The sequence below is a fragment of the Tetrao urogallus genome, assembly GCF_951394365.1.
Source record: "Tetrao urogallus genome assembly, chromosome: 15".
Classification (NCBI taxonomy): domain Eukaryota; kingdom Metazoa; phylum Chordata; class Aves; order Galliformes; family Phasianidae; genus Tetrao; species Tetrao urogallus.
The window spans coordinates 6,455,091-6,476,860 of record NC_136828.1 but is presented as its reverse complement, the minus strand read 5'-3'; the positions used below and the strand labels follow the sequence as shown (position 1 = coordinate 6,476,860).

The window sequence follows — 21,770 nt, the reverse complement described above, 5'->3', positions numbered from 1 at the left end:
TTGTTATAGATGGTTTGTAGTGAAAACTCTCATAAAGTTCAGTATGCCCTAGTGTCTTTGTATTTCATGTGTATATTGAGTATGTCAGTACACAAATACAGTGGTTTTTAAGAAATGCATAGGTCACAAAAAGAATTTAAAATTACTTCAAATTCAGCTGAGATCTGGAAGCTAAACTGTTTTTCCCCATACACACTGAAACTAAATCTCATGATCCTCTTGGTGGAGTTATATCCTCCGTAGTTTCATTATACCTCTGTGGTTTTCTTTTATTCCTGTCAGTTCTGCTATTACAGTTTTTTCCCACATAAAATTAAGAGGGAATTCTTTCACCTCTGTGCTCTGAAACTTAGCTTAAAAAGTCGTTTGCTGTAGTGGAAATACAGAAACTAGAACAAATGTTTTGAATGCTTGTATAATCTGGTTTTGGTGGCTGTTATCAAAAAAACTACAGATCCCAGAGCAGTATTATTTAAGATTCAGAGTTCTCTCACTGCTTTTAGCAGAAACAAAGGCTTTTTTCAATTTACTCTTTGAAATGTAAACTTCTCAGGTGGGTATTGAGGTTGCAGTGCAGTGGGAGTAGGAATTTCATGAGTGCTCTCAGAAGAGCTGTGGAAGTAGACTTCAAAGAAAAAGATAAACACAAATCACAAGGAATTTACCTGCTGACTACTGGAATACCTGATCAGGAAACAGTGAGTATCTTTACAGGTTTTACAGTTCTTCTGTAAATTCCCATCAGAATTAATCTCAATTTTATTTTTTCCTCTCTTTTGTCCTTTTGGCTATTTTTCATAACTTGTTGGCAGAATACTTCATTACATATCTATGACTGTAGAGGTCATACAGCTGTTCAGGTTATAGTCCTGTGCTGAATTATGCAGGTTAAGAGTGCTTACTCATCAGTTCAGGAAAAACTGGAGCAGATGGAAACTCACCTATGGTACGGAGAGACTTCTGATTTTGTTTTATTTTTGCCTTATAGCACACAATCAGTGCCTACGTGGCTGAGGCTTGCAGAGGTTTTGACTTGCAGCTTCATGTCTGTCTGTTCAGTGTAATGGAGGATGCTGACTCCTGTGGGATTATTCCAGCCCGCTATGCTACCCTGACAGAAACTGCCACTGCTTTTAAAGAAATAGTACAGGCTGCCAATGGGAGATTTCATTGGTTTGGAGAAGCAGGTAAGTGAAAAGGAGAGACAGCACTTAGTTCTTTATCGCTCATTAAATAATATCTATCATTGCTTTTTTTTTTACCTCTAGTTAAGTCTAGTTTTAAGTTTAGTTTAGCACTGAGATACAAACATAAGTCTTAGTTTAATTAAGGCTTTTGGCTATCTTAAAGAATATTATAATGCAGCATTAATTTGAGTTCTTCTATTCAAATTCATAGAATGGCAAGGTTGGAAACGACCTCAAGATCATCTAGTCCAACCACCCTCCCATTCCCAGTACCACAAGCTACTAAACCATATCTCGTAATTCACTGTTCTTTCATTCACTGTTTTTTGCTAAATATTTTAAAAGTACACAGTTAAAATTTATTTACTAGTGTAGTAGGCAAAGACAGCATAACAAGTGGGAAACGGGGCTTTTTTATTTTTATTTTTTGTTGTTGATATTTGACATACTCTACACTTTTCTGTATACTTAAAAATAATGACTAGCATATATTTGATTATCAGGTATTTTTGAAAGCGATGATATCACTGTTCTTGTATCTGAAATGGAAAAAGCAAAGAACTACTCCCAAAAGGTATGAATTATACATATCTTCTGAAATTATGCTTTTCTTCAGAAAAAAAAGGAATAGCGTTTGTTCAACTGGCAGTGCAGAAAATTGGACAGCATGAAATTCCTTGTAAGACAGAGAGGAAAACTGGAGAATGTGAGAATGGCCACTTAGAGCAAACATGGACTGGGAAGCAGTGATAGAGTAGCACTGCAGTGATGGCTGTTAGTGTCCATGGTTTCCTATCAAATATAAGGAGTTCACATTTGAAGTGATTTTCTTGTTTGTTGCCAATCCTATGATAGAGGAGTCTATCCAAGTGCATAGATACCCGAGTAAAATGGTTCATATACTCCTTTAAATCACAGCATAGGAAAAGGTTGTCAATTGCACTGTACATTTCTCTAATATAAAAAAAAAAAAAGGTTTCCTGAAGCATAGTAAGGGTGTAGAACTCTTCAGTCTCTCCCCATATTACATGCATTTAACTTTTTCCCCAAGATATGTAATACATTTGCTTGGGCAGCATCCAGCCTGGCTGTATGAAAGCTGTTTCTTTCTGAAGTGTGAATAGAAGGATATGTGCAATGAGATGTCTGGCCAGAGATCAGAGCAGGTCTGAGATGAAACTTTTTGTTGGTGGTGCTGTTTTGTATGATTTGTTTCGTAAAGAACAACTGGTGAATATTCAGTAGGATCTTAAGTATTTTGGTATTATTGTTTAATGGCTGAATGTATTCGGTTCATCTTCTGCTCATTTCTCCTGGGCTCTGTGCGTGTAGCGTTCCTTTTTCTTTTAGAATGTTTGCTCAGAGCAGGGAGGGTTTACTTCCCATGTGTTTTAGGAAGTACAACACAAAGAGGTTATGAGTTGTTAAGCATCACCTGATTATTATTTTTATGATAAATAAAACAAATACCAATTTTATTAAATACAGGATGTCAGTCTTTGAAGTGTCATGTTTATGAATTACTAAGCAGCGTGAACTTCCATTTCAGTGTGCGTTCTTAGTGGAATCCTTAAAGCAACGTTCAGGAAATCAGCCTGCTGATCCACTTATAGCAGAAGCAGGCGCAACCGTGGCTGTCACAAAAGAGAAAAGAAGGCCGCAGAAGTTGCCATCTCCAAAACCTACAGCTCTGAGTCTGGCTAGAATGGTTTGAAATCCTTCACAGTTCCATTTTAAGATACAGTCTGTTTTAATTAGTGATATTAACTGGCTATTATATGCTGGTCTTTGTGAGAGAAGTGCTCAGGCTGAAAATTTGAAGGAAGTAATAATAGTACTGTGACTCTACTATGAATTTACATTTTAATTTGCATTCAAAGTGCTACATAAAAAAGTACACCTTACTAAATCCTGTGAAGTAATTAAATATAACTGTAGTGATTAAATAACATTGTAGTATCTAAAATTGTCTAAATGGCCCCTCCTCTGACCTTAAAAATTCAGTGTTTAATAGAAGCAAAGGCAAAGCAGAAACATGCTTTATGAAGTTGCTTTTATTTAGCAAGTCCATCCATTACCATACTATACTCTCCTTCATGTCACAAAAATGGTCCAACCACATCTGACCTTAAATATTAGTCTTCAGTTTAATGGCAGCAGAAAGTCTGCAAGAAAATTAAAACAGAGCAATTAGAGTTATTAACCTAGCAAGAAATTGCAAATTAATGTGTCATAATGGCAACCTGCTGGCTAGTAAGAAGAGCCAGAGTAAAACAGGAATTAGAGAATAATGGAAGATAGTTCCAGTTTTGAATAAGTTAGGCAATTGTGGTACTGTATGGTTAAAATACTTCTTAATTTCTTCTCTCTTTGTGCTTATAGCACATCAAAGACAAACACTGTGTGGAGAAAAACGCCTCCATCAGAGTGCCGGCGTGGCGTCCCACCAGTGCAAAAGCAGAAATTCCACCAGGTCTGCATGGATGAGGGGCTTCTTGTCTTTACTTTGTTTGGGAGTTGCTAAAAATAAAGTACTAAATTAGAACTGGAGGATTTAAGCTTTTAGAAACACTAGCAGTATTTATCTGAAGACAGAGCAATAGGGAACATTGCAGTTTGTGAAATGCCTCCAAATGAGTTGTAGATATGATCTGTCTAGATTGGGAGAGGAAGAATGCTGCCCAGCTGTATAACTGTTTCCAGGTCATTTGATTGAATATCCATCCTGTATCAGAAAACATAAATATATGTGGTGGAAAGAAGAGCCTTCCTTTGTCACATGCCTGAAAACATAATTAAAACCCCACCTGTCTTTGTTTACAATTTATTCGTTCTTTTGAAGTCGCAACAATTCAGAGATTTATTATTAGTTTAATGTATTTTTTGTTAATTTTCTTGTAAGCAGTTGTTCTTGGTGTGCTCTTCTACTTATTTGTGATCCAGTAATAAAGGAAAACTGTAACACAAATGTCAGGTTATCTGAAGAGCTGCATCCTGCAGCTACTGCTGGTGCATGGAACAGCTCTTAAATTGATTCCAACCCCAATTTTTCAATTCTCATAATTTTCCTGTTTTGTTCTTATATCTTTGCTAATATCTGCAGGGTTTTGGTTTTTGTTTTGTTTATTTGTTGAATTTTTGTATTAAATTTGGGCCTTTAATACCGACTGATTGATGTCAGATTCTTGATATTCAGTAACTTTTACAGATCTGGGTTCATATTTGCATGAGGTGTTGTGTGCCATGATAACTGAATGTTGCAACAAATGCTTTGCTTATTCTAAACCCCTAATCTTTTCAGATTATTTAGTATGACTGATCATATTTATAACTTATATATAATTCATAATTTATAAATTACTAGTGGCAATTTATAAATTGTAAAGATTATGGTTTGATTTGTATGTGACAAATTCTATAATATAGATTCTTCTTAATTGTTATCCAAGAAAATTAAGTATGTGTAACTGTGGCAACTGAAGAACTGGATTGCATGTCAGAGTTTTATCCTCAGCTGAATGAAGTCATCATTTACAGTGTTGCTGGTTGTTGTTTTGTTTTCTTTGTAGTACAAACAATAAAACAATGGCCTCAGGCTGAGAACAGAAGAAAATATAAACCAAGGAAACAGCCAGAGTGTTCTGTGTCAGTATTTTATACTGACAAAGGAAGAAATGTGGGTATGTGTTACCAAGGTGTAATGGGTGGAGCCTTTTTACTGGCAGTTATTATAATATAAAACTGTTTGGATACTAAGTCGTGCATAATCAGCTGTAAATAATGAGGGGAAGTGAGCGTCCCTTATCGAATAGGGGTGGACTTGGGGTTTTTTAATTTGACTTTTGGTTAAGTGCTCTGCGATCTTCTGGTCAAAGATGCTTCAAGGAAAAATGCTGTCATGCCTTAGATGATGAGAAGATATTGTTTGGATTTTTTTAAAGGTAATGTTGAAGATAAAATGACTTATTGTGTACTCCTTCATACAGAAATTTTGAATTCTTGTCAAATGAAAAATCGTGTGTGAAATACTTGGGGTTTTTCTGTTGCTGTTTGGTTTGTTGGTTTCATTTTACCAACAGGAATATTTTCACGTGGCTCCAAAAGGGCTATGAGACCACGTGTGAAGAGCTATGAAGAGGCAACCTAATGTTCCCAAGTGTTTCTTGCTAGGTGCAGTATTCCGAAGTTATCCAAAGACTGTTTGCATAAGAAAGCATGTTCCCTCAGTCAGATTGCCAAAAAAAGAGGAAATCTGTTCAAGCAAAGAGGTATTTTGCTCCTTATCAATAAATAGCCATTTTAGAATTGTTAATATGAATTAATGTGAACATTTGAATTGTGATTCTGTACAATGCATTATTACTTGAATAGTTCTAAAACTTACTAACAACCAGTTGCACCTTTTGTTTGTCTTACAAGTGGCTGACAAAGTACAGTATTAAAAAGCTTAAACTGGAATTGCCCAAACTGATGTTTGGTCCAAGCTGCACTCACCAAAAGAAAATTGTGGAGTCTCTGCACAAGAAAGTGTCAGCAAAGTACTGCACTATCTTCCCCAGTGTAGAAATCAATGTAAGCTTTTGTAGATTTTATGTACCTACATCATTGAGAGGCTTTGTATTTGCTAAAGCAGTGCATATTAATCAGTGTTTGTGAGATGCCAGTCTTATGTCCCCTCTACTGTTTCTTGTTTTTCATTCTAAATGAACATTCTAGTAGAAAACTAGAGAAGGCCTCTATTCACCACAAAAGATGATTAATATATTTGCAATGTGAGCAGCATGGGATCTTTAGAATGTATGGCATCTCCTCTGTTCATCCAGTATGAATAGTAATATAAAAATTTATTTTTAGGGAGAGCTTTGAGAAATCATATGTGAGGGGAAACGACAAGAATGTTGTATATTGCTTGGTTTGGTTTGTGCAGTGACCAGAAAAACATAGCAGGTTAAAGTTAGGATATTACTGGTTTATTATATCTATGAAAGTGTCAGAAGAAGTGCAACAGATGCATCTCTCCAGGCAAGTTATTTAATTTTGTTGCTTGAAACAACAGGCTGAAATAAGAACCAGGTTTTCCTAATTTGGGTAAAGCACTTGTTTAGTAGCAACTGAGTTATAGAAGTTTTTTATGCTTTTTCATAGAGTTAAAGATTAAAAAATCCTAATGAAGGGACTACATTCATAACAGTTGTTAACGTAAGGTACTTTTGTATGAACAATTTTTCAGGGGGTTGTGAGACATCTGCAGGTTCAATCTAAAGAACTGGAAATCTACATTGAACAAATGGAGAAGGTGTTGCTACGCTATCTGCAGAGAATACAGTGGCTTCTGTCAGGTATTGCTGTGCATCTTTCCTATAAAGCATGGCCTGTCGTGTCTGTCCTGTGATTTGGAGCAGCATAATTGTTCATTTCTTGGTTGCTTTTTGTTTCAAACTCTGCTCTGGAAACCCAGTTTCCATTTTTCTTTAAAAAAATATATCTGTCTTGTTTTAGCAATAAGCTTTTGTTTGTAGACAAAATCATTAATGAATTGTGTGCTTGGCACATGGTTTGAAATTATTCGAGTGGTAGCGGCTGCCTCTTTTAATTTTAACATAGAATCACTGCTTTTGAGAACTATTTTGATTTGTTACTCATAAATAATTTTGTTAGGAAATGGTTACTTTTTTTTTTCTGTATTGCAAAGTTCAGCCTGTTTTTAGTGCAAGTTGTAATAAATGGCTAGTAACTAATGCTTGTTAGTACTGGAAATGGTGGAAGACATTCCTATCACTTATCCTTGAACAACCTCGTTTCCACTCATATTAGAATTTGTTAAGTAGAAATGCATCCAGAGTAACTCCTGAAGATGGAAGATTTTACCATAGGCTCAATAAATTCGTATGTTTAACATAATAAGTCTGTGTAATAACACTTAGTTTTAATGATTCTGGTGCAGGAAGTCGAAGATTGTTTGGTACCATTTTAGAAGCAAATGTCTGTGTTTTGATTGATACATCTGGTTCCATGGACCCATATTTGCCACATATCACGAAGGAACTTACCTCCCTTATCTGGGAGCAGCTGAGAAAAAATGAAGTCAGGTATAATAAACTGCTGATAAACATCGCACTGCTTCTGCACTACTTCTGTAATTAAGAAACAATACCTAATAATCTGTTAGGAAATACTACTTCTCTGAAAGAATGGTCAGGCACTGGAATGGGCTGCCTAGGAAGGTGGTGGAGTAACCAACCCTGGAGGCGTTCAAGGAACGTTTGGACACTGTGTTGAGGGACATGGTTTAGTGAGAACTGCTGGTGATTAGTGGATGGTTGGACTGGAAAAGACCATGGGTCTTTCAGTTGACACAGAATAACTTATTTTCTTACCCTTTATTCCAATAATTGGTGGTTGGTTTTGTTCTTTTGGTTTTGTTTTCTGTTTCAAAAGAGTCTTATACAACGTGACTGCTAAGACTGGTTAGATTTAAATGTTGTGGGCCATCTTTCTCCCAAGGTTTAACCTGTTGAGATTTGCAGAAAATACAGAGAGTTGGAGGGAGCATCTTGTAGAGGCAACTGATAAAACATGTCACGATGCTGTGCAGTGGGTGTCCAAATTCCATGCTCATGGTAATACCTGCATCCTTATGGCTTTACAGGTTAGTAAATTGTGTATAGTGTTGAAAATATCCAAATAATTTTCCAGGACGGTATCTCTGATAAAGCAGATTTTATTTGCAATTCACTGGTGGGCCTCCAGCAGGCAGGAGTGCACACACAAAGCACTGTTACATCTTTTATCTCCTATTGCCTGACGCTGATCTCTTTCTCCTCTGGTTCCTCATTGGCTGAGTACTGCAGGTTCACACTCTTTCACAACGCTTCACTAATCGTACAAATACCAAGTAAACACAGATCCTTGCCACCCAAACACAAATATCTTAATTGGTTAATTGCCTTCTAACAATCGCTTTCTTAACAAACATCTGGTTATAACTTTTGGATGCCCTCTTTACAACAGAAACATAAACATAAACATAACCTCTTAATTGTTTGATTACCCCCTAGCATTTGTGCCCTTTACAGTGCGTCATTGTTCTGTTCTGTGCTTGCATAGAGAGAAGCTTGGAAGGAGGATGGAAGGGAGTGTCTTGGAGCCTGTCTGTGGCATCCTAACATTCCCACAGAGTAGGATGGTTCTGCTTTGTGTAAAGGCCCTGGCTCCTCAAAAGCTTGTTAAATGTATTTCACTTCTGCTGGCCTAATGAACAGCCTTACAGTGTGTTTCCCAGTTCAGAATACTAGACCCACATTGTTTAGAACATTTAAAGTCTACTGCAGCTTTGTGAGAAAGAATTTGTCACGTAATTCGGTAACTATCTTTCTAAAATATGTTACTAATATGTATGTAGTATTTCTACTTTTCACATCAGCTATTTCTAAGGATATGCTACAGCTTACTTCCTTAGATCAATTGCCCTTTTCAATATCCAATGCAGAAACAACATTTTATCCCAGTCCCACAATAGTGTGTTGGAGATGAAAAAGGTGGTTTGCAGTGATAAAGCACTTCTATCTGACTGATAATATTTTAGGAAAACTATTTGGTCACAACACGAAACACCTCTTATACTGAAAACATTTAATGGATCTGGAATCAAGCCGCAGTTTGTCTCCATAAGGCTCACAAATAGAAACGTGCACTCCCCATTCTCAGTTTAGGAAAAATGTCAATAGTTGCATCAGTCCTTGTGTTCAAACAGTCCCAGAGAGAGAAAACAGCCAGTACTGCTTATGTACAGCTGTTATTATGGGATATTTGGCATAAAGCAAACAGGGATCTTAAAGAAGCAGTGATGGTTGGAATCACATGGATATTGAGTGTGATTCCTGAAATTCAGAAGTAGGGAAAGAAACTTCTCTTTTAAAAATTCTTAATGCAGAAATTAACTGGTAATAACAGCTTAAAACAGGAACTGAGAGAACTCGCAATTTCATGAGACTTAAAATTTAAATCTGCATAGAAATTTTAGCCTAAATTAGTGATTCTTTTTATTGGTACTTTTAAAGACTATTTATATACATTTTCTGGATTTCTTGGCAGATAAGTGCAGTAGAATTGTAAGAAATGTCTGCATAGAGGTTAAATTTGCTGAGCCAATTATCGTAGCAAGTTTTCATGATGTAGAAAGGCCAAATCCTAATTAGCCTGATTTTCAGATATTAAGCATCTTTTACTCCTCTAAAGGGTGATGAAAGTCTTCTGTCAGCAGTTCTACAGAACTAGTTAAGGGGATCTACTCATCTTCTCTTATTTCAGTAACTCAGTTTTTGATGGTGCTCTGCTTGTGTGTATTGTACCTCACGCTACAAATTATCTGCATGTTTATTTTCATGGAGGAATATATATTTGATTTAGTTCATTTTAGTGAAAAGGAAAAGACAGAAATAACTTGATAATGAAGCTGTCTTAAATGATTGGACTTGAATGTTTTCATTTTAAAGTATTACTTTTCATTTAAATATTCTAATTATTTGTTTTCTGCTTTTTAGAAAGCTCTCAGTTTCCAAGGTGTGGAGGCATTGTATATATTGACTGATGGAAAACCAGATACCAGTTGTAATCTGATTTTGAAAGAAATTGAAAGATTGAGAAAGCAACAAGTTATTAAAATCCACACCATTTCTTTTAGCTGTGTAGACAGGTATGTGATACATAGCAAGAACAAAAAAAAGGCAATCCTTAAAGCAATTATTTATTGTCAGAAGGCCGAGTTCTCAGTGCATGCCACATGCTCAGTTCACTGAACAGGATTGAGCTAGGCAGGCGTTCATACCAGTGGGAGTGGGGCAGGCTGTTCTGACACGCAGTCGCTGTGTGGCCTGCATCTCCTACATCTACTTATGGGGCATATTGGACAATGGCAAGTAATAGAGGCTTAAAGCAGAGAGTAAGTTGTGGAGCACACACAAAATTTTCCTTCCTCTTATGGAATCTCCCAGCTTTTGGTTTTCTTACCCTTTGTGAAATATTACTGCCTTTCCTTGCCAACCAGCTCTCTGATTTTTTTGGTTTATCTTCTTATTTTGGTTCTGTTGGTACAGTGAATCTCTTGTTAAAAAAAACAATCTGTCTAAGAGGTTATGATGACTAAGCAGTGTATATTCTTCCTTAGCTCTTCAAGTTTAGAAATGATACAGCAATTTAAAACCAAGTCCTCCAAATTGCTTGTTTTGATTTAATATTTTCTTGAGGAATTCTCAGAAATTATTTTTCTATTCTTGCTTTCAGATAAATAATTTTCATAAGTGACATTACTTTATTATTAACAGAGAGGCAAATGAATTTCTGAAGAAGCTTGCCTCCCAAACAGGAGGGCGCTACCACTGCAGTTTTGGAGACGTGGATGGACAATTAGCAGCACACCGAATGCTGACAGAAGGATTCGATGATGAGGATGTATGTTAAATGGTTTGGATCTTGTTGGATTTGGTTTTGTTTCATTCTGACTTAGTTCTTCATCTGTACTCAAACTGCATTTAAAAAAGAAAAATCACTAGAAGAATAAGACAGGAATCTTACAATACTTCATATTGAAATCAAAAGGAGAAATCCTAATTTCTGGCAGGTCTGTCTGCGCTCTGCCTCAACCAGGTGACCAAAACTTCTAAAGAAGTGCGTAACGCAGTGTATATTTTTGAAAGAGAAGCAGAAGCATCCTTTATCTGGACACTTTTCTTTTTTTTATCCACATCATCTTCAATTACATTTGTCACTGTAAAATCCTCGTACAGTGTTTAGCACATTAATGTTATAAAAGGAGATCTTAATGATTGCCGCAGTAGAGAAGTTCGTTAATGAGCAGAATCTTATTTAATACAGAGTTGCTCTGCTCTTTGTAATCCCAAGGCCTCTGCAAACAGATTGGGGAAAGGAGATGTGGAGCTTTGGCAGTTCATAAAATGTGTAGAAACTGAAAATAGGAAGTAGATGCAGGTTAAAATAGATTATTTTAATTCTGTTTTCAGGATCCAGTTTTCCCGTACTTCGAAGGAGATGATTTAAAGAAACTTACTGAGGAAGTAGCAAAAGCTAGAGGTTTTTTAAAGCAGGCAAAATCTTTGAGGTGAGTATCAAGAATCTTCCAGTAATTTTTATTTCATGAAGTAAAAAGGAAATCTGAATTCCAGTGTCTACTACTTGCAATAGAATTGCTGTTTCTTCCTTGTACTACCAATTGCAGGTTTTTTTGAGGCTTGGAAAATGGCATGCAAATGATTTCTCTGCTTTAGATGGATTTAATTTTAAAGTCTTAAAAAGCTACCGTCATACCATTTGTGGTCCCTCCAACACTTGTATCGAAGGGAAATTACATTAGAAACAACATAGGTTGTTCTTCACCTTTTGAGTTCTATCATATGCCAAATCATTATATTTCTCTATGTATAGATTATGAAAAAATAAAATGTCCTTTATAGTACCTCCTCCTTTAGTCTGACTTCTTACCCTGAAATGCACATTATTTTTATTTTGCAAAATCAGCATAGTCTCCTTCAATGCTACCTCACCCTGATTTCTCTAACCACCCCATCTCGCACTGTCTGCTGGAATTACATTGTCACATGGAATAACGTGAGATCTGCTCATCAGCAACCCATCTGCTTTTCAAGTTACCATCCATCTCCCTTTTTCTTTAAAGACCTCTAAAATGTCAACTGGCTTTTTTCATGGGAGGATTACCTAAGCCTTCCTCTTCATTCCTCTTTCCTGTTGTGATTTACCAAAGGATCTGACCTCTGATCTCATCTCTCAATCTAGGTCTTTTTCTGTTTTCCTAATTAGTATGACTCTATCTTTTTCCTTTTCCCTTCAAGTCTTGGGCCTGCCAGATTCTGTCCTGTCTTCCCCTCTTTCCTTTCAGTTCTTTTCAATTACCTTATCTCTCTGCATGTTCAGGTTTTTTCTCTCTTAGTTTTCCTTCTCTTTAGCATCCTCACTTACCACAAAGTTTCTCTTTGCCTTTTCTGTTAACAGCTATTTAACAGGTAACGTAATGCCAAGCAGAGGTGTCCCAGTGGACTCAAAACATACTGAGTCAGTTGCTGAGAGCAATACAACTGTTAGCACTGCGTGCCATCTGTATCTCAGCCAACTGAACTGGCTCACGAGGCACACTGTTTCCTGCTGCATCTAGTAGCATTCAGAGCTGGGTTTGGTACCTGCCTAGAACCAAAGGAGAGGACAGTAAAGTTGTGTTGATCCTTATGTCCTTTCATGGTTGCGCTTCCTAACTGCCAGAAGCAGAAAGTGCCATTTTGTTAATAATAGCAGGCAGAAGTGCTTGTAAAAAGATTCAAAATGCATTATACCTCTGCAATAAAAAGATTTTCTGTGACACAAGTTCATGACTAAACAGACTTAAAAAGCTACTTTATATTTTCCTGAAAAACTACTGTAATTGTGTGATTACTTTTTTTTCTTTCAAACAGGCTATTACTACAAAAATGGAACATAAACCCAAAGGACAGTTCTGTTTTTAAAAACAGTGCTCAGGTAAATAGTCACCATAAATCATATTTTATACATAGCTTAAAAATTTCATTAGAAGAATAACATATCATAAGCTGACTGTGAAGATTATTAATGGGAGTGACATTTTCAAAGCTGAAAATTTTGCCATGATTTTAGTGCTTAGCTGAGCTGGTTCCACAATGTAACCAAAGAGAAGAAAAAAATCCAGTCAGATCTGCTGCTTCACAGAAAATAAAATCTGGAGCATGTTCAAATATGGGCAGAATTCACAGTATAAGGCCTGGCCACCATGAAGGGATGTTTGGAGAAGAAACAGGATAACTATCCTGCAGTAAGCAAGTTGTTACAGGCATGTAGAGACAGAGGCTGTTGTTTCACAGCCATCTCTGTCTTTGATCCTTCCAAAGTGAACTACTGACTGTAAAGCATATTGGAAGACATTCCTGTTAATGTACTTCAGAAAGTACAAAATGTTGTAGCATAGCTGAGCACATAAGTAAGGTAAATTCTAAGTTCCTCAGCTTACTTTAAATTGTTTTTCCAGTATTCTTTTTCATTTGTGTCTGTGAACTTACGTGACTTATGTATTTTGATGTATTTAAAAAATGATTCATATGTTTGACTTGTAGGATTAAAATTTAGGCCAACAAGGGATGTTGAAGATGTTTGGAGTGGTACCACTAACCTGCCTCACTTCATTGCATACTTAAAGCTTCCAGCTGCAAGTATAAAGAGGGAAGGATGTACTGTTGTTTTTTTCTTCCTCTAAACTTCTGGCAGAGGAGAGCTCACAAATGATAACTGTTGCCACCTTACTACATTTACAGGTGTTACAGAACTCAAAGTAAATCAAGACTTGAACTCTCCAAAGTCTAAACATAAACAGAGGATAGTTTTTAATGTAATGAATACAAATTTTAGAGAATGTAATGGTTTTATAATGTAATAGTTGTACAAGAATCAGACCCCTATTTCTCCACAGGCTAGGAATAATTATTTCACCACATCACACTAATAATTGCTTCAATCAATTGATGGTATGTCAAAGGTGTATTTTTTTGGCAGTTGGTTTGAGACTTGTTTGCTGGTGCTCTCATGACTAACAGATGTGACAGATGGCTGTGATACTAGAAAGAGAATTCTTTTCTTCAGTTTTGAATAACAAATCCAAGAAATAACCCTAGTGCAGAAAACAAAGTTGGAACAACTTTGCTGAAAGAAATTTGCTAATAATTATTTTTACTCTTTCCGTGTTATGTTGGCAGTAGAGAAGGATCAGAGTGGATGATTCAGAAATCATCAGGCATGGAAATAAGGAATATCTTGATACTGATTAACACCTGGTTATGTTTGTATAATCACACACTGCCAATCTTCAAAGCAATTCTATTAAGTTCTTGTGCACTTCCTTTCATAGAAAGATTTAAAATGTTTCCAGTGCCATTTAAGAAAATCCAGTATTGAGGCACATATTTTTCCAGTTTATGAAATACACATTTTTTTTTAATGAGGAACTCAGTGGTGACAGTTCATTAGCATTTTGTAGCTGTTTACTTTTGTCTTTCAGAGGGCTAGAAATTCATGGTTTTAGTATATGTAATTTTAATGAAAATTGATCCAGACTGCAAAATTCAGATACATGGTCTGAGTTTATTCAGGAGCCATTCTCTTCTCCTGAGTGCCAACTGATGGGAATGACTCAATAATTTGATATGGGAGATGCCTCTTTTCTTTTCCTTCTTCTGTTTTATCTCTATAAAGAACTAAAACTTTTTCTTTCCATCACAGAAGTATCTTTTTACTGTTGTATGCTCTTTACCATCTTACTCCTGCCTTCCATGTTGGCACCAGCCTACTGTGGCAGACTGCAGTTAAAAAGGCACACTGTGCTAAGCATCATTTTCCACGATTCTTGATAGGATATTTCAGTATATTTTCTGTGTGTTAGTATGTATATCACTGCTGAGATGCTTTGGTATAAAGTCTTAACTGTAAATCAATAGGATTAATTGCATTTTTATTGGATGTAAGTAATAGATTGTATTGGATATAAGTAATAGATGCTGACTACTGATAAAAGGAGTGAATTTGTTGAAACAGTAAATCCAGGCAGAAGAGACAAGGTTTCTGTATTGCCAACAAGAGATGCTTATTTATTCCTTGACAGATTTAAGAAATGTCTCAACGCTGGAGTGTATATTTTGATATTGTTACAGAGGTCCTTAGGAGGTAACACTGAATGTGATCTCATAGACTCTGTATGAAATAAGAATTGAAACATGTCAGTGTGCTGTGTTAGATTGCAGTCTGGCAAACCTCTGATTTACAGCCTTTTTTTTTCTGTATGGTATTTGGTTTTTGTATTTTACTCATTGGAAACAACTCAGTTTATCCAAAGTCTCACAAACTGATCATAAATGGATCTGTGTAATCCTGAGTTCACTGCACTGTACACTAACGTTCTGAAATTACATATACTTAAAACATTGCTCATTTGTTTGCATTGGTTTAGTCTGGACATATGTTCATAGCTCTTTTTCTCTTGAAATGCTCCCAGGTTCAGACTGTAAACTTAAATATGTGTAGGAATTCAGGTATCTTCTTGCTGGTGCTGTGAGCTAAGAGTTTCTGTTCAAGAAAAATGCAACAGAAGAGGAAGGAACGGATATTTACATTAAAATTTGTGTAACCACAGAAGATTCTAAAAGAGTCCGATGTTGCAGTATGTAGCCATTGTATTCCATCCTCCTTGTTTTCTGAGGGTTTTCATCCAGCCTCTTTCCATACTTCTGAGACGTTGCAGGTTGATCAGCCCTGCTGCCTGCTTAGAACAGCTCAGTCCTTCAAAATACAGTTTCTGTCTCCCACCTTTCGCCTACCTGGGTCAGCAGTGATGATCAGATTAATCGAGTGCTCTGTTACTGACCTTTCTATGTTGATTTGCCACATATATACCATTTGCTTTCCTGGTTTATGCTTTCTGGAATGCAATTTATTTTATTCAAAATATAATAAAAGAGGAGTTTTATAATTGACAAAGCTGCATACTTTTCTGCCATCTTCTTTGTAAGTCATGTATTTTCTGTGATTCACTAAATATTCTGATTTATATGCAGTGAATTAAAGTGAATTAAGCCAGCTGCTACCTTGATGCTCTCAACCATACATCAGAAGATTGCAGCAAGAATTGGTGATCTCTGTGTGAGTACAGATGTTCATATTAACTTGGTATGGACTGGCAATTCAGGAACTCTTTGTATGTTTTTCAGCCATAGAGCCTCAGAGGAAAACAGGCCATACCTGACAGAGAGCTTTTGAACTAAAAGAAAACTTAACCTTTTTTTCTGCATATATATATATATATATATTTCTTTTGTTTTTCAGTTTTTTTCTGTGACTTCTGTATCTAAGAAGCCAAGATGTCATCCCTGTTCTTTCAATGGAAACTCTTTTATTTATGATTTATTTTGTACTGCTTTCCTTCAAACACTGTACAACCTGTCCCCTTTTTTAACACCTTAGAACACATAAGGGGCATGTTCATTATTGCTATTACAAGATGCTTGGGTTTTTTTCTGTAATTTCGCCCTAACTTAGCAATGTGGGCTCTCAGATGCCATTTCATTTGGCCCATAAATCAGTCCATCTCTGTAGCATGCAAAGCAACCACAAATGCAAACTAAATGAGAGGCTAACTTGAAAAGCACTTTCTGTGGCACGTTCCAAGGCTGTACTTTATAGTATTTATGCATGCTTTATTCCGTCCAAGAGGAAATGGTGAAATATGTAGAATCATGATACAAGTAAATAGACAGACACAGGAAAAGGAGGAGACAGTGTGAGAATGCTCGTGTATGTTAATAAAGAACAGAGAGATTTTAAAGGAATCTGAGATCTCAGGGTTACAGCTAACTGTCTGACGCTGAAACTAAAAAACCTTAATTTTTCAGACTTTAAGGGAAAGATGTTTGAAGTGTTAGATGTGCTTGTTCCTAGCCGTACCATATCCAATGCTATAAAAGAAAAAGCCAAATGAGAGATTATGAAAAAAACAGAGCATAGTATTATATCTTTAATCAATACACGTGTGACTGTATTCAGTTGTTATACAGAAAGTTATAATTGCATTGTTATACAGAAAAAATGTGTTTACGAAAGGCAAGTGATTGAAATGCACAGTGGTGAATGCTTGTATCTTTTTGTCTAACAAAAAATCAGAAGGAACTTGCTGCCCAAAGGTTCTTAATTTAATCCTAGCATACCATTGTTCTTTTGCTGTGTTAGGTACAGAAAATATGCCTTCTGTTAATAATGGGAATGAGAATCTGCATATTTCTCTTAGGCATGAAATTACAGAATGACCACAGGTAAGGTGGTAGCCTTTGTATCTTACTTTTCTAAGTTAGTAAGGACTGTGAAGAATGTTGTGCTATCCTACAGTAGTTAATGTGTCATTTGAATGATGCATACTTTCAGTATGCATCAACATCTGTTGCATCAATATTGTGTCTGTTTCAAGTGCTTTAGAAAAAGTGCATACAAATGCTTTTTCTTCCTCTTGAAAATGAGAGTTTTCCTGACAGTTTTAATAAGGGCTAAAAAACACCAAGTGCTTTGTCTCTATTTGCAGTACACAAAACTGAAGAGGAGTGGCCATACCTTTAAGTTACCTGAATCTTTCAGGCTTCCAGATCTTCCAACTCTGCATAAGGACTTTTTATTCTTTATTGTATAGAAAGAATTTAAGGTCAAATGGCATAGATTTTTAAGTGGTCAATTAAAACTAAACTAGAACAGCAGTCAGTTTTAATATACTTTGTTTATACTACATTTTAAAATGTGAAGGAATCACTAAAGGAAGTGATGTGAAAGATGTTACCCAAGCAATAGTCTTGAAGAGTTATACCTTTTTCTTTGATTGCCTCCCAGCCAACTGAAACAAATTATTGCTTCCAAAGCTTCTTGTAAGCCACAGTATCCAGGCTCTTTCTAAACTCAACTCCTTTCTAGCTCAGACAGGAGCACCTCTTCATTTTAGTTTTACCTGTAAACAAAGGGCACTACAGCTCATAAAAAGAAGCACTCAAAGTGGCTTATCTCATATCTCAAGGCTTAGTATACCAAAGCAATGAGCAACTTCTAGAGATTCACTGCAGTCCTTTAATGTTGGTCTCTGAGTCCTTCCATGTTTTGGTCCCTGGTCGCTCTGTAAAGTCACAGAGGCTGTGTAGCTCCCTGGCCTGAGTAAACACCATTACTTCATGCTGATTTCACACTGGGAGAAGATTGAGACAGGTATAATATCCTCGTACCCTGTTTCCCACAAAGAACTTGAGTCACATGAACTCAACCAAAGTCAGTGGTGGAGCATTTAAACCAGACAGCAATTTATAGTACCAGTGATAGCCACAAACACTCAGTTTCATAGGTTACTCCTGATGCAATCAGCCTTTACCTCACTATACATGCTTCTTCTGCCATCTCTCCTCTTTGGTCATCACAGCTTTTGATCTGATTACAGTAAAAAGAAATAAGATGGAGAAGAACAGCAGTGTGGTTTTCTGACCACTCTTTTAACTGGCTAGACTTCTGAGGCTGTCTCATGGTGAGAAGGCAATGTGTTCCTTGTTCATCATTCTCATACATATTAGGACATGGGCAGAGAAGATCAGGTCTGCATCTGGTTTCAGTATAGTGCCCCATGCTCATCTTAAAATGTTGTTCTCTCTTGTTTCAGTCACATTATCTCCTTTTTCTCTCTTCTGTCTCTTTAGTTTTTTCAGAACGCGACCTAAGGAAGATCACCACCCTTAACTTTTTTATAATTCTATCAAGTTCTCCTTTTTCTGGACAATCTCAATAACCATTTTATGTGAGCAACTCACCTGCCGCTTCAGTCTTTCATGTCTCACTCCTGTTTTCTTGCCTTAGCTTGGACATTCTCAGCTCAGTGTAGCTTTAGGAGAGAGCTGAGTCCCTTAAGCTTTTCTGCTGTTCTGCCCTTGGGCACTCCAGAACATGTAATCCTGCCTATGACTCAGGACAAACATCCGCTGTCACGTTAACTCAGACTTATGTCTAGTTCTTCATGCTTAGGTTACATCTCTGCTAAAGGCTCCTTTCTGTATAACAACTTCCACACAATTAAAAACCCTTATTCACGTTCCTGTTATTTCACAGCCAGAGCTCTACTCCCTTCCTGTAGCCTGAAAATGTAGTCCTGCCTTGCTCATAGCTAACTGTTGTTTTCCTGTCCCGTCGCTCTCTTTATATCCTTTTGATGACTTCTCATCTTCAGTTACATTAAAAATAATCTATTGCTTCCACTTTTCTGATGTGTCTTAATTGCTGATACATGCCATTCCATATGGTGAATGGACCATCGCCCAAATCATCACCTTAAAACTCCATTGCGAATCCTACAGCAAAGGCATAGACAAAGACAGCTGTCAACTGTGACAACCACTAGGCTTTCTCCTCTCTCTAGTATCTCTTCTTATATCATTAAAAAATAGGTTCACTGATGAGGGATGTATCTGTTCCTGAAGGAGTTGCTAGAACGTATGTCCTTTGTGATTTACCTTTTAAACTAAAAGAAATAATGCGCAAATTGTATCTGTAATACAACCATTTTCAATCTGATAGCTGTGAGACTGTGTGTGAGGTTCATTTTCCTTTTTAAGCTTATGAATATTTTATTTCCTTTTTTTTTTTTTAATGAGTTGTCTTTTCTTGTGCCTCAAATGATGAACTGGAGACTGGAGTGGATATATAACTTTATAAGTTGACTTGTTTTGTGTAGTCAGAACTGTGATATGAAACAATCGTGGCCTTAGAGATGACTCTGCAAAGGAAGACAATTTGGCAGTAGACTCAAAAACAAAAATGCCTGGGCCTCCAGGTAGAGTACAAAGACAACTCTTAGCTCAGTCTCTCTAGTCTGGCCTTCTATTTCTGAGATTCTTTTAAAGTGACCTATTGCATTATTTCCTCCTCCTTTTGATGACAGAAAAGCCATGGATGGGCTGAAAACTTGAGCATTATAAAGAAAGTAAACTCTGTTATCCTTTTGACGATACCACATCCCTCTGTGGTCCAGCATTCAGCGCTGGTGCCCACATCACTAGGTGCGAATGTGTGTTCCTTTGTGTCCTGCAGTCATGCGGCATCTTGTCTCAGCCAGGCTCTGAATCTACTGAATCAGTGGTCCTATCAGCATGCACTTTAAAATCAGCTTGTGTAAGTGTACTAGATTCCTCTGTGAAACAGTGCAATTACCTTTCAACACTGCTTTACAGACTGGATGTGAGTAATGTTTTGATAAACCATCATGATACTTCAGAAACGGGAACTGTCACTGTAAACAACATAGCAAACTTTGTGACACCTTCCTGTTGTGTTCCTTCCTGTTGAATTTTCAGCAGTCATCTCCTGGAAGTACTGCCTGTTTGCTTATTTCTGTTGCTTGTATGAACTGCAGGTGGTCACAGGAGAAAAGGTAGAAACTGTGTATGAGCTGTCATTCCAGACCTGAATGAAGTACTAATGCAGCAGTATTTCTTGTTGTAACTTTAGCTTCTGTTTCTTTCAACAAGGCATAGCAGGACTTAGGGAATCAAGTATGACTACCTGTATTCTTAATTGAGAGTGAGGTACAAAATAGCATTTCTGGATGCTCTTCTGAGATAGCTCCTTCTGGCCAAAGGGGAACCAAAAATCAAATTAAAGTACCCCTTGTTGATTTTCACTGAGCAGCACTGACCAGATGCTGTGACTTGTGGAGTTGTTCTTTAGTAGTTCTAGAATTGATGGAATAACTCTGTCTTTCTCAGATAAAACGGTGAAACCTATCAATGCTGTGGCTAGCTCGACCAAGGGAATTTTGTATTCCTGAGGATTTTACTCTGATTTGGGTTTGTCTCTCATTTTGCAGTCTGAGAAGTGCAAATTTACTCGACAGGTTAGAAGATTCTAATGCAGACTGCAAGGACTGAAATGCATGTATATTGTACTAAAACATGTTTGTCTAGGTGTCAGTCTGTGTGCTTGTCAACACATGACTCCATTAAATACCATTAAATTGTATTTAAATTACAAAGTCACCTACAAGATATTCTTAATATGCCAACATTTAAAATAGAAGTAATTTATATTCAGATTTGGGAGTGTTCCTTTAGCATCTTAACTACAGAAGCCTAGTTTTAGATACACCTATTTAAAATGCTGGTTTTGATTTCTCATTGTTTAATTTATAAAAGGTTTTGTGCTTTAAAAGTACTTTAAAATCTCAGAATCAGAGAACTTCCGTAATAATTAATCATTTAATTTATTATTAATTTTAAATGCTTTATTTAAGAGTAAATCTCCTTTTTCTCTTCTGTTGTGTACCAGGTAGTTTGCTGCCTATACTTCACTTGGAAATGGGAGAATAACTCTTGTGCCTAAAAAATTGGATTGGAGATGAAGGTAGAAAAATCAAGATGAAAGAGCTAAGTATCACAGCCAAACAATGTTTTTATTTCTTCTCTCTACCCAAATTTAGATTGAAAAGTGTAGGTAGAAGGGAAATGTACTTCATTTCAATCTGCTACTGGTTGAGAGGTATCCTACCAACATTTCATAATGATTGAATCATTAAGGTTTGAAAAGGCCTCTAAGATCATCCAGTCCAACTGTCAGTGCCCCCCCACCATGTCCACTAAACCACGTTCCTCAGCGCCACATCTGTCGTCTTCTTGAACACCTCCAGGGACGGTGACTGCACCACTTCCCTGTGCAGCCTGTGCCAGTGCCTGACCGCACTGTGCTTTAGACTCTTCACAGCTCCGTTGCCCTTCTCTGGACATGCTCCAGGGCTTCAGTGTCTTGTAGTGAGGGGCCCAAAACTGAATACAGTACTCAAGATGTGGCCTCACCTCCTGCATCTGCTGGCACTATTTCTGATACAAGCCAGGATGCCACTGGCTTTCTTGGCCACCTGGGCACACTGCTGGCTCATGTTCAGCCATCTGTCCACTAATAGCCTCAGATCCCTTTTCTCCCTGCAGCTTTACGCTCTGC

At 36.9% G+C, this 21,770-nt stretch overlaps 1 protein-coding gene across 1 annotated transcript in view; it reads left to right on the top strand.

Moving 5' to 3' along the window:
- Window positions 1–18,505, top strand: part of VWA3A (von Willebrand factor A domain containing 3A) — a gene marked incomplete at both ends in the record, with an annotated part of 30,352 nt that extends 11,847 nt beyond the window's left edge. Inside the window, 16 exons of the mRNA XM_079543086.1 lie at window positions 554–698; window positions 989–1,187; window positions 1,691–1,761; window positions 2,737–2,895; window positions 3,570–3,660; window positions 4,757–4,867; window positions 5,358–5,455; window positions 5,607–5,759; window positions 6,418–6,526; window positions 7,132–7,276; window positions 7,692–7,836; window positions 9,731–9,882; window positions 10,511–10,637; window positions 11,207–11,304; window positions 12,668–12,731; window positions 18,485–18,505. Of these exons, the coding sequence (XP_079399212.1) occupies window positions 554–698; window positions 989–1,187; window positions 1,691–1,761; window positions 2,737–2,895; window positions 3,570–3,660; window positions 4,757–4,867; window positions 5,358–5,455; window positions 5,607–5,759; window positions 6,418–6,526; window positions 7,132–7,276; window positions 7,692–7,836; window positions 9,731–9,882; window positions 10,511–10,637; window positions 11,207–11,304; window positions 12,668–12,731; window positions 18,485–18,505 (1,888 nt within the window). The remainder of the gene's footprint in view (window positions 1–553; window positions 699–988; window positions 1,188–1,690; window positions 1,762–2,736; window positions 2,896–3,569; window positions 3,661–4,756; window positions 4,868–5,357; window positions 5,456–5,606; window positions 5,760–6,417; window positions 6,527–7,131; window positions 7,277–7,691; window positions 7,837–9,730; window positions 9,883–10,510; window positions 10,638–11,206; window positions 11,305–12,667; window positions 12,732–18,484) is intronic.
- Between the last annotated feature and the right edge of the window lie 3,265 nt (window positions 18,506–21,770).